The sequence below is a fragment of the Elephantulus edwardii genome, unplaced genomic scaffold (assembly GCF_000299155.1).
Source record: "Elephantulus edwardii isolate Elephantulus edwardi_28Jun2011 unplaced genomic scaffold, EleEdw1.0 scaffold00026, whole genome shotgun sequence".
In the NCBI taxonomy this organism is placed as follows: domain Eukaryota; kingdom Metazoa; phylum Chordata; class Mammalia; order Macroscelidea; family Macroscelididae; genus Elephantulus; species Elephantulus edwardii.
In genome coordinates, this window is record NW_006399776.1 from 20,258,808 (window position 1) to 20,272,702 (window position 13,895).

Here is a 13,895-nt window from a genome sequence, read left to right on the forward strand (position 1 = left end):
TCTATGACATTGATGTGGCTAAGGTCAACACTTTGATTAGGCCTGATGGAGAGAAGAAGGCCTATGTTCGACTTGCTCCTGATTATGATGCTTTGGATGTTGCCAACAAAATTGGGATCATCTAAACTGAGTCCAGCGGGCTAATTCTAAATGTAATAAATTTTTCTCACCATAAAAAAAAAAAAAAAATCCTGCTGTCATTATTTTGAACTGGTACAAAAGTACATGTAAAATTAAATAGTAAATGGACATCCAGCAATCTAGTGTATCAGTATGACCCATTACGTATTTTCTTAAATTTAAAAATGGAAGAATTAATGTCATTAAACATATGTATAACAATTATCTGAATAGGAACTTAATGGTTTTTTAAAAGACACAATTTTTAAAAAGGTAATTCCTAATTTGGCCTTTTTATTCGGCAGTGGTTTCCCGCACTTCAGCTGGGATTGTGATTCCAGAGTAATGAATGAGTAGACCACCTGCTCGACCTAACTTGGTCACAAGACTTCGGAACAGCCCCGACTCACTGCAGGTGGACCCTCACTTTTCATCTTCACTGCCTCCAGAAGGCTCAGGCCCTTCCCCGCCCCAGCCTCCAAACTGCCAACTCCATGGCAGTTAAGCTGCTTATCTCCAAACTGCCCCTGAGGACATTCCCCTGCACCTCTCCTAGACTCTCAATTATCCAGCCTTAGGTAAACTCCATGAAGGAAAAAAGGATAGTGCACCAAACCTCTGATGAATCAAAGCGATTCCATTAATCTCGTCATGAAAATAAACCTTGTTCCCTTTGAGTTAGAGCTCTCACACCTTAAACTCTGGTAAAACCATGTGATCCCTTTATCATTAATAAACCCATTCAAAGTCTAAAAAAAAAGGTAATTCCTAGATTTGCCCACTAGCCCTAACAAACTAACATCTATTTTCTAATTAGTATTCTAGTCAGTAAGCAGTTAAAGGCTATTAAAGAGATGCATCAACTTGGACATAGAAGAGGGAAACGAACTACTTTAATCTTAAAAAAAGAGAATTATAAATTGGATTGATTTAGCTTAATTTTTAAAAAAGCTAATGCATATGTATGACAGCAATCTGGAATAAGAGGTGGACTGTGGGTGGGAGAAAGAAAATGTGCACCAATGGGAGGGAAAAAAAATTAAAATTTCAATGTTAAAGTCAATGCAAAAGCCTCCAAATGTTAAAAAACAAAGTGAAATTTGAGCACTCACTAGTTTATCTTCAAAAAGCATCTTCCAAGTGAGTTACTATAAACAAGAAGTATTTTTTCTTTTACTTGTGTGCCACTGAATCGGATCTGACTGGCACAGGAGATTGCCCCGCCATCTCCAGTGGAGCATCTGGTGGATTTGAACTGCACGCCTAGGATTGCAAAGCAGCTTCTTACCACTAGGCCACCAGAGCTCCCAGAAATAATTTTTTAAGAGGAGAGCATGAATGCAGTCCCCCACTACAACTAAATTATGCATTTGGGTTTCCCACATTTGGGGAAATCACAGGGGTCAGCACATCCAGAGTGCAATGGATCTTCATGATTATGGTATCTCGCTTCTAAGATAAGTATAAAAATAATTTTATATGATATAAACTATCAATAGAATTTCTAGAAATTCATTATATTGACAAACACATGAACTACCTATTCTTAGGAATACAGTCAACTATGCTTATTCCTAACAAGTAAAAGTGATTACACTCTCTTCAGTTTCCCAAGGCCAAAAGAATATATCAAATTAGTATGACTCTAAACAGATGTTGACAATCAATTTGAAAATTATTCAGAGATAATCACACAGGAACAAGTAAGTGTCTGGATACTCCTATGGAGGCAAGAGTTTAAAATTTGAACTACTGTATGAAAATAGTTCAGCTCAAATTACTAAAAGTCAGAACAAAGGGAAATGAAATGCTTAAAACAGGCTTTGTACATATGTTAAAAACTATCTTTTCAAGGAGTACAAATTTTTTTAAAAATTATATACAACAAAGGCTTTACAGGAAACAACAGCTCCCCAAAGTAAAAATAGGTAATAAGCCCTCTGAGGTATAATTATATTATTATTATTCACTGTTACAGATGAGTTCTAGTGGTGCACTCTGCAGGTTAGGTTGTGCTGCTAACCCAAAGGAATGCCTTTCTCTTGGAATACACCAGTGGCTCCTTGGAAGAAATATAAACTATTCTCCTTCAGGATGACTGACAATCTCCCAAAACATGCTGGACTGTCAGCTCGGAGTAGTTCTTACTAGACAGTAATGTTTGTGTGGTTAAGATGAAAAAATGTAAAGCTCAAGCAGAATAAATAGCCTGTCCAACACACTAGTAAGATGCTTACACTATGAATTTGCATTCCTACTTGTCTACATCAACTGAGATTTGACAACTGATATGAAAAAAATCACTTTGGTTTCACTGTGTAATGATTAATTACTACAAAGTGATTTTTTTCATATCAGTTGTCAAATCTCAGTTGATGTAGACAAGTAGGAATGCAAATCTGATTGGTTTCACTGTGTAATGATTAATTACTACAAAGTGATTTTTTTCATATCAGTTGTCAAATCTCAGTTGATGTAGACAAGTAGGAATGCAAATCTGATTGGTTTCACTGTGTAATGATTAATTACTACAATCAGAGTTGTATTAACAGACTACTGCATCCATCTACTTTTCCATTTTTGACCTGATAGTTTTGCCACCTATGTATCACTTGTTTTAGTGGAAAATGTTTTGGAAACTTCTTTCTTGATATATTTGTTATGTATCTTACACAATTTTTACTGTACTTACGAAAATGTTTGTTCTTTTTAGCTGTCAATTTTGATTAAAATGACCCCAAGAGGTTTTTTTCATTGTCATCTTAACAAAGGACTAGGCCCTTCTCCTACAGAGTCACTGGGCAAGATTTCAAAGCCACTAACTCTTTCTGTTAGCAACCAATTATTTACATCACCTAACATTTTTGTTCAGGTTGCAGTCACTGCTACAATACACAAAATCTCTCCAGTAGTTAGCTGTTTAGAGAAGGAAAGCATAACAGAGAGAAAGAACAACAGTAGCACAAACTTCCTGATTCCAAAATTATTTCAACTCACAACTTACCTAAAACCTGGCCAGCAATCATTCTGCCATCCTCTCCTGCTACAGCAGCCCGGGCATTTCTCTCATTAACATACTGAACAAAGGCAAAGCCTTTATGAACAGAGCAGCCCACGATTTTGCCATACTTCGAGAAGATTGCCTCTACATCAGATTTCTTCACCACAAGAGTGTTCAAGTTTCCAATAAATACACGGGAGTTCATGGAGCGGGGATCTGTCTTGTTGGTAACATTGCTGGCCATCTTCGCTGATAAAGTTCTTCACACAGCTAAAAAACTGGAATGGAGAAGGGAGAAGCATTCAAGTGAGCATATGCCAAATCCAAAATAAAAATTGATAAAAACTCTTATATTCTTATTTTGAACTAGAGAGTTCACAGGGTACCAGATCCCTTTAAAATTTAAAGGTATCTAGCAGCAACAGATGGCTAAAAATGAGTGTATTATTACTATTCATAGACTAGAGGCTATGAAGATCTTTATATAAATTTAAACTCCTCTCAGACACTCTAGCATTAGACTATCATGTCACAACGAGGAGGATATTCTTTATATGATACTACTGCCAACAAAAATTTTAATATTAAGTTCAAGTGCCATTCTTTTGTCATGAAACTGTCAAGCAAATAATTAAGCCAGAGCTCTCTAGTTTTTAAGCACTTCAGTAAGAAGCCCTGAGGCCACAGCACAGCAGATACTAGGCTGTTAACTCTATGAAGAACAGTATCTTCCCATTCAGATTTACAACCTCAGAAACCCAATGGAGGATTACTAAGAATAAAAATTTAACTGACACCAAGGTCTTTTTAACAAGTACTTGACCACAAATTTCTGCTCCTACTGTCACTGTATCTCATTCTAATCATTCCTTTCTATGATAACTAATATTAGCATCATCTGCCTGAATAAGAAAATTCTCATTCAATGCATCAACAATAAGTTCTGCTTCAAACTACAATTTTACATGCGTGTGGAGAAATGACTTGTTATGCATGTAACAGGAATAAACAGAACAAAATTCATTCAATCTAGAAATACTACTTATAGATAACTTACAAGGTATAAAATGCTATAGATTTCATTAGTATCAATTAAAATATACCTATTCTTGCCCTGTTTTTGTTTTGGTTGTTTATGACGACACAGACTACAAATGGATCATGTAATAATACTGGATGGTGATGATGATAAAAGTAGCCTATGGAACCCTATAAATTTCCATTTTTGTTGCTGAGAATATATAGCAAAAAATATACCAACTCAAAGAATTTATAAATGTACAATTCTCATACCGAGCACTATTTTCCACTCAATAACAAACTCAGTGTCCCTTAATGTGTCTAACTTTTCCCACTGTTGTTGCACATTTAATCCTATACAGATCATCCTTAAACAAGTGTACATAATGCGCAGGGAGGATCTTTTTCCCAAATTACTATTTTGCTTTTATAAGATTTCTGGTTAAAGATTATCTCGAGGCAATAGTTTTGAGGGTTCCTTTAGCCTCCACAGCTCTAGAAAGTCTAGCGTCCAAGATACTTGAAATTCTGTTTTGTGTTTTACCATTTTAAACCAAGCGTCTTCTATGTACTATTTGATTAAAATGTCATGTTAGTAAAACACTAATTCTGATTTCCCAGTGAAATAGACATTTATTCACATATACCTTAAATTTGGTCTCTCATACATCACTTATTTGTACTGCCCTTATATAAACATGTAATTAAAATATGTTGCAAATAGTATGACCCTTATATAAATAAAAGGAGGCCTGGTATAACAGTGATAACGAGCTGTGCTGCCAAACCAAAAATACTCAGTATGACTCCAACAGCTGCTCTGAGAAAATAGGATAATCTCTCACTTGGTTTACTGCCTCTCAAAGCCAGCTAGGATATGTTGGTAAACAAGAACAAAAACAAGTAGTTGATTCAGCAAAGTGGTAAGCTACAAGTAAATATACAAAACTAATTCAAAGAGAACAATTTACTGCCAAAGACTAAATATTTAAGAATAAATATAACCAGAAATACAAAAAGCCAACAGAAAGAAATATCACTAAATAATACAAGAAATCTTAAAGAACCATAAAAAAAAGATATCATGTTCATGTATTGGAAAACTTAACATTGTGAAAGGGTAACACTACCCCCCCCAAAAAAAATCCACAAATACAATGCAAACCTTACTAGATGCCATCAACATTTTTCAAAGAGATGAAAAGACTAACTATAAGCAAAGAGACCTTGGATAAGGAATGATACTGAAGGAGAAACACAAAATAGGAGGCCTAGCATTTTCTGATCTCAAAACTCAAGGCACAGCCACAGTAATCAACAGCTTGATATTGGTATATCAAACACCAAATACTGGTACTCCAATAGAACAAAAGGAAGAAGGAAAATCCGTCCATAAGGAAGGGACAGCTTCTTTAAAAAATGAAGCTACCAAAACTGATTTTGCAGAAAATTTCAACAAACCTCATGCTTCACATCATATTTAAAAACTAGCAAAGATGGATCACCAGTCTAGGGTGAAAACCTAAAACAATAAAGATCATCAAAGGATAAACTAGGGTAAAACTTACAGGATCCCCTAATCTATGATATAAAGAGACTGTGAAAAGTAATAAAAAATTAAATCCTTTATGCGCATCTAAAACCTTCTCCAAAAGGATAAAAACAATCCAGAGACAAGAAGTATTTTGCAATTACACATCTCAGAAGTGGCTCATCTTTATAAAATTCATAGAAAATTCCACAATAAAAAAATTAATTATAAAATCAGCAGAAGGCATGAATAGACAATACATCAAAAAAGACTTTCAGATAGCCGACACACACAAAAGAAATGCTCAAGATCAGTAGGTACACTTGTGTACCATTTGAGTTGGAACTGACGGCTGACCCTCCAGCAAGTTTTCAGAGACAGTAAAAATCTCTCTCTCACAGAGTAGCTGGTGAATTCAAATCACATACGTTTGCACTGGCAGTACAATTCCTTACCACTAAGTCACCAGTGTGTCCTACTAGAGAGATAAACCACTGTGTCCAATAATCCCACCACTAAGTATGTATCTCAAAGAAATTTAAGACCTGCAACACAAGCAAACATAGTTATGCATGCTGCAGTAGTATTATTAACAACAAAAGTATTGGAACCAATCCAAGTGTTCCATCAACTGCCAAATGGTTAATGCAGTATAAGGCAGTACTAAAAACAATTTTTAAAAAAAATTAATTTTAATGAAAGTTTACAGAGACTTAGGATTTCCATTCATTGTTGCCCTTTTCTCCCTGCCCAACCCTCCCCTCCAACTCCCTCTTCTCTCTGAAAAGTAAAAGAAAAATTGTTTCACTGTTATACAATCTCTCCGCCCAAGGTCACTCTCCTGTGCAGCCTTCATTCTGGACTCCTGTCATGACAATCATACATACACAATCATATATCCTTTTAAATAGTACTCTCTCACCTGTTTCAATGCAGTATACATTATTTATACCCTCTTTCTCAGTCTTCCCTCAACCCCAATGTCAGTCCCATTTTACAACAGTGGCACTATGCAATATTTGTCTTTTTGTGACTGAGATATTTCACTCAGCATTATGTCTCCCAGGGTCAACCATTTTGTATAGTATTTCATGAGTTCCTTCTCTATCCATTCAGTTGTTGATGGACACTTGGGTTGTTTTCAACTCTTTGCTATCGTGAACAAAGCAGCCATAAACATGGGTGTGCATGTATCTGCTTGGGTGGCAGCTATGGCTTCTTAAGGGTTAAAAATTCCAACCCCAAGTTGTTTTATAAAACATAGCATTCCATCCCACATATACTATAAATCCTGAGTTACTTGTTCACATTTCTTACTGATCCACAATTCAAGCCATGATTGTAAAAAACAAACCCTTATGAAAGACTCACATAAATCTTTCAACCTCAAGTTCAACCATGTACTAATTAATGACAGCCCTTCACAAAGGTCATGCTTTGCTCTAGTTTGCTGCCTTATTTATGGTTATTAATTTTAATAAAATAGCATCAAAACAAAGGGTTATTTTAAAGTCTCAAGAGTGTGAAATAAAACATGTATATTCTAACTGTGATTTGAGTGAAAGCTGACAAAGCAAATTAGTTTTTCAATCATTCAAACCCTTTGTATAACACTTCTATACAATGTCAATCACATTTTCCCCAAATCCTACAAATACTGATTTTCATTTGCCTTTCTATACCACTCAGTGTCTTCACTTCTTTTAGTGATTGTGTACTGATAAACCTACTTGCTTTTTCTTCACTGAGACTACATTTTAACAATTAGACCACTGAATAATACTTTGGTATTGAATAATTATGACATATAGTAAAGAATTATTTCTACCTATCCCCAACATAAGTGGGAAAGTCAAAGTAAGAAATAGGCATCTCTAGAGTTAACGACAAAATTTTCACTGAATTATGTATTCCACAAACTACCATGTATCTCTTTCACTGAAAATGCCAATTACAAAAACATTTCTCTACATTCCACCTTCATCAACTAAGTTATCATTAAGTGTTTTGGCTTGTTTCTAAGTTATATCAGATCTAAAAGGGGTGAAAGGAGGATCAACTTAAAATTAACGTATTAGGCCATGTCATATTTTTTAAGCATCGAAAGTCTTTTTTCCCATTTTACCCCTTGTTCCAGATTGTTCTCAGGTATATAATGCTGGGGAAAGATGGGTCAGAGAGAGAAAGAGAATGATCTTGAACAAGATAAGCTAATACACTGACTGCAGCAATAAGCTCAAGCATGTCAGAGATCTTAAGGACAGCACAGGATAGGTCAAGATTCAGATTTGGTATTCAAAGGAGCACTAATGCACCATAGCCAGCTTGATGGCACCTAATAACATAAAAGAAGAGTGCAGTGTTTCATTAGGTTTCCAAAGCTTTAATGTAAATGCAAGCAGACTGTCTCAACTTCCTTCTGTGCTAATGACTTTGTGAATTTGAACTACTGCCTACTACACAAGTAGGGTTTTAAAATAAAAATTAACAATATGTAAAAGAAATGTATTAAGAAAAACACCAAGGTTTCAATTTCAAAAACTCAGTAAGTCTTGACTGAAACAAAAACATACGCAAAATAATAAAAAATAAGGAATACTCAAAAAAGGACCCATTACTTTCTAATACAAGCTTTTAGTAAGAAGAGTCCTTGCCTTAAATCTGCAATTTCTTTTCAAATGGCTCAAAAGAAAATCTGTAAAAGCAAGCAAGGCAACTTACACGTAGAAATACAGAAATTCTATTTGTGTATTTGTGTGTGTGTGTGTGTGTGTGTGTATGTGTTTCAATGCGGTCTTTTTTAAAGGTGGGGCAAAGAAAAAACTATATAGGCAGAGATCTACCCTACAATAATCTGTGTAATCATGTTTCACAAACTACTGACTGGTCAGGTTATTATGGTGAACTTGGAATAACTGGCATACACATAGCTCATTTTCTTCTGGTTACTAATTTAAGTGGCATCACCACCTGCTACTTTAAAATATGACATCATATTTATATAAAATACAGCAACAAAGTGACCTTCAAAATAGGACCCTATAAACAAGTTCTTGCCAGAAATCTATCAAAATATCCAATACCCAAGCATCCAGCATACAAATAATAAACATAGTCTAGCATAGTATATCTCTCTAATGTGCTTCATTAAATCTAGGAAGGGAGTAAAATTTTTTACCAATGCCTCTTGACTGCATTCAATAAATCCCAGACTATAAAAATTGGTAGAAATCCTATGGCTTTACTGGGTAGTGTATATATTTGAGTGGTAGCTTATTAATAGGTCTTCCTTTTATATGTTTGGACACTATCCCTTCATAGCACTGTACTTCAGGATGTATCCTGAAGTGTTCTTTTTTTTTTTTTTTTATATGGAACGCTTCACGAATTTGCGTGTCATCCTTGCGCAGGGGCCATGTTAATCTTCTCTGTATCGTTCCAATTTTAGTATATGTGCTGCCGAAGCGAGCACTGAAGTGTTCTTTTTGACAAGAAGTTACAACATACCTCTGGAATGTTATTCCCGACATTATAAATCACATGACCGTCTGATAAAAAAGCCAATACTTTGTACATCCCTGCTCACACTAATGCCTAGGGTATGTTTAGCTTCATGCATTCCATTTACTTCAATTTTGTTTTCCTAGTCATACTCTGTACATTTCATTTTCTAATTATGAATGGATGTTCGCAGCCACTTCTCTTTAGGCAGGTGAGGGGGTGTATTCTAGAACCTGAAGGGCTCATCTTCTGCCCCCATATCCAAAATGTTCTTCTGTTCATTTGGCTTCGAAGCCCTGATATTTTAGAAGTGGAGAGACAGACAGACTTGCCTCAGTCTGGAAGCTCTGCTGAAACCTGTCCACCATGAGTGACCCTGTTAGAACGAAAAAGATCAGTAGCATAGCTTCCAGAATCACCACTACATGCAAATCCCCACAATAGAGAGCGGGCAAAAATTATACCCTCCAGCCCATACTACATAACAAGTAAGCTTAATACATACAAGTATCTTAAAACAAACCATTGCTGAGTCCTATAAAACAAGCACTAGTTTTTCTTTCACAGAGACTTCCAACAAAGTAAAAAGGTTTTTTTTTTTAAAAAAAAAGTTTTTGGAGACTTTCAGTAAGACAGTAGGCTACTCAGAAGGAAACCCACAGCCTTCTCCAACCAAGATACTAGAAAACAAATATAACAGGTGTAAAGGCTAACTCTGAAACCCCACCTTGAAGTAATTCAACTTAAGGCTTATGAAGTAAATCAATTTAAGGAATAAAATTAATGAGAAAAATGAATAACGATACTAATAGTGCAACTTGGCCATTCTGAATTGTGGTAAGGCACATTAGAACTGTAGCAAAAAGGCATCATGTCCCCTCTGTACTCTCCGGGGGATCTACAAAATTACTTCCTCCAGCACCACCACCCACCTCATCATGTCCAGCTCCGCCTGAGTCCAAGTTTAAGAACCTTTTCAGGAGCTGGTGAACGGAACCATACCCAGCCTGCAACCAGCTGCTGAATAAACAGGGGCACCACCTCTGACTGTGGGGTCTCTACCTCTCACTAGAAACTCAAGAGAACACCTCACTTACCAAACATTCCAGACACATTCAGAACAATGCCCCATAGGTAGAGTGTACCATCCTCGAGTATCTCAAATTGGCAGTGCCTGGCCTATTCACACTAGCCATTTATACCTGGGTTCCCTACCTATATCCAAACCCTGGACTGGGAAGGACAACATTGCTAGCCAAGAAGGCTCGGTTCCACTAGGGCCAACAGAAACTCCATCTCAGGCTGGGGACCTCACCCACAAGATCCCCAAGACCAGAAGAGGTGCTGTCCTTTGTCAGTTACATCTTGGGGCCTTGGCTAGCTCTCAAACAAGCAGAAGCTCTGCCCTGACTAGGCACAATAACCACTAGCTTCTGCTGAACTGGCAGCCAAACCGTGCAGGACACACATTGGCTCCACCCATTAAAGCAGTGGCAAGAGCACAAATCAGGTGCCTGGCTCACCCATTCCCAAGGTATATCATTTCTCTTTACTTCTCATTGCTTTTTTGGATTTTTGCTTGCTTTGATTTTATCTTTTCTCATTACTGTCAAATTTCTGGCTTGAGTTTTCCCCATTTTCCTCCACCTTCTAGTCTGCCTAGCTTGTCAGACTTTTTTCCTGTTCTTTTTCAACTTCCTAGTTTGATTCTCCTTCATGCAGCATTGTTTGCATTTTCGATTTTCTTTACTCCTATTCCACCTCATTGGCTCCTACATCACCACCTGATCTAGGAAAGAATACAATGAACACTGCAACCAATGAACTACATCTTCTATCAGACCCACTAGAAGGCAGGAGATGAAGCATTAAGAACTAATAGCCACTTGCATGGCTTATGCATCAAAACAAAATAACACAAACACAATATCTTAAAGACAAAGTTAAAAAAAGACAACAGTAACTTCAAATCACTAAGAGCAACAACAACAAAAATAGGATAAAATAGCACAATTGACCAAAATACAGAACTAGAAAATCTTTCAGAAGAAAACCAGCTACTAAAGGTAACAGTGGAAATTACAGAACAAAATATAAAGAAAAAACTGTAAGACAAATCTCTATGATGGAAAATTAGAAAAACTACAGAAAGAAATTATGAACATTAAGACTGAAATTTCAGAATTAGGTAATACAGTGGAATACAAGAGCAGAACTGAAGAAAAACACTATTAGTTGTTGAGTTGAGTAGGACTCACAGCAAACCTATGAACAAAAGCTCTGAACTCTGTTCTATCCTGCACCGTACTCACACTTCCTGACACACAAGAGCCCACTGCAGCAGTCACCGTGTCAATCCACCTGGCTGAGAGTCTTCCTCTCCTTCACTGCTCCACATTCCCAGCATCATGTCCTTCTCCCAAAGAATAGACCCTCCTAGCAACAATATGCCCAAAGTACGTGAGGTGGAGCACTAATCTGCTAGATGCAATTCATCCTGAAGGCTCCAGGCTCTGATCTTCTGCAGTTGTCCTTACTTACAACAAGCAGGGTATTTGTCATCTGCATAACACCAAGCTGTTTGATGAATCTTCCTCCTATCCTGATGCCACACCTTTCTTCAGAGCCCTTCATTTGCTCAGCATACTAAGAATACATCTCAACATGAAGACACAAATTCTCACCACTGGGCTAATAGGAAAATCATGACAGATGAGGAAAAAAATTGAAACTGTCATGATTTCCTCTTAACTTGGAACCCACAATCAAAACCCTTGCACCAATAATCAAAAAGATGTACTATACTGGAAAAGTCTGTCAAGAACCTCTCCAAAGTACTGAGGAGTAATGATGTCAATTTGAAGACTAAGAGGCATTTGATTCAGGACATGGTCTTTTCCATTTCTTGGTATAAACCTGAGAAATGGACAGTGAATTAGGATAACAAAAGGAAAAACATCTGTATCTCTGAGCTGTGGTGTTGAAGAGGAGTGAATATCTCATGGACTATCAAATATTGAAACTTCATCTCACATACTTTTTGTGTTATTAGGAGGGGAGAGATTTTGAAAAGGACATCATGATGGCTGGAAAGGTGAGGGGTTAGTAAAGAAAAGGAAAGCCCTTATTGAGATGGATTGACAGTGACAATAACTATGGGCTCAAGTATGTAAGAGATGGCCCAGGATAGGTTCAGATTCATTACTCATTCATAGGATTGCTGAGTCAAAGTTGACTCAATGGCACTTAATAACAATGTGCTAGACAATAACTAGATAAAATGAAACGAAAGCATAAATATTAAGGGCCAATGTCAAAAGGACTAACTTACATGTGCTTGGAATTTAAGGACAGGAAGAGATCAAAAGGAGCACAGAGAACACTGCCAAAGATTTGCTGGGATAAAATGTTCAAATTATAATGGAAAAATTAGAAGCCATACATTCAAGAAGGTAAGCAAGCTCCAAAATGAACAGACCAAGAAAAGCAAATGCCTATCGCAGTCAAATTTTAAGTACTACTACTAAAAATGGCAAGGTTAAAATGTGTTAGTTATAGGGGCACTATGAGTTGTAACTGGGGGGGAGGGGAAACAGTTACAACAAAACAAAACACAACCCAACAACCAGTGAGAAAGACTAAGCTTTGAATTCTTAGCAGAATCCATGCAAACAATGCAGCAATGGGCAGAAATATTTAAAAACAAAGAGAACGGTATTGTGAACCTATTCAATAAAACTGCTCTCCAAATATGACAGTGAAACTCAATTTCCAGAAACAGAAACCAAAATTAAAATATATGACAATCATTTATAAACTGTCTGGTATGATATTATGTGCCATCAAGTCACTTGCAACTCATAGCAACCGTATGCACAACAGCCTTGAGCTCTGCTCTATCCCGAGTCAACCTTACTGTCTACACACCTACGCCCACTATCCCACTCACTAAGTCAAGCCCTCTGTGATGGGTCTGTCTTCCTCTTTTGCACTGTCTCCACTCTCCCAAGCATGATGTCCCTCTCCAAGGACTAGTTTCTCCTTGCAACATGCCCAAAGTATGTCAAATACAGCTTCAGAATCCTTGTCTCCAAGAAGCAGCCTGGTCTCACTCTCTCCAGGACAAACTTGTTTGTTCTCCTAGCCGTCCATGATATATTCAACACCACAGCTCAAAAGCATCAATTCTCTATTATTCCTAGTCAATGTCTAGCTTTTTTATGCATAGCAAGTACTTGTGAAGACCATGATCTGGATCATGCAGATCTTATTCTCTAAACTGACATCATTGCTCTTCAGTACTCTGGAGAGGTCCTTGACAGCATTTTCCAAGTGCTAGTACCAAGAGTGTTGATTGTGGAGCCAAGCAAACTGAAGCTATTAACAATCTCAAATCTCTTCATCATCTATCAGGATGCTGCGAATTGGCCCAGTGGTGAGAAACTTTGTTTTCGGGATTTTGAGCTTCAATACATATTGAAGGCTGCAGTTCTTGACCTTCTATAGAAAGTGTGTCAGGTCCTCCTCAGTTTCAGTAAGCAAGGTTGCTTATCATAGGTTGTTGATGAGTCTTCCTCCAATCCTGATGTCACATTTCTCCTCATAGAGTCCAGCCTCCCAGATGACTGAACAATGCAGTGTTTCCTTGCTCTAGTATGATGACTGCTTCCTGGTCCAAGTATATGTTTTGCATAAGCACAATCAAATGTTCTGGGACTGCCA

The 13,895-nt window shown here is 37.0% G+C and overlaps 1 protein-coding gene across 1 annotated transcript in view; it reads right to left on the reverse strand.

The window, feature by feature from the left end:
* The window catches only part of HNRNPC (heterogeneous nuclear ribonucleoprotein C (C1/C2)), a 77,192-nt gene that overhangs the window by 42,938 nt on the left and 20,359 nt on the right, over positions 1-13,895 (reverse strand). The window contains exon 4 of the mRNA XM_006883289.1: positions 3,125-3,391. Coding sequence (XP_006883351.1) covers positions 3,125-3,365 — 241 coding nt within the window. The 5' untranslated portion in view covers positions 3,366-3,391. The remainder of the gene's footprint in view (positions 1-3,124; positions 3,392-13,895) is intronic.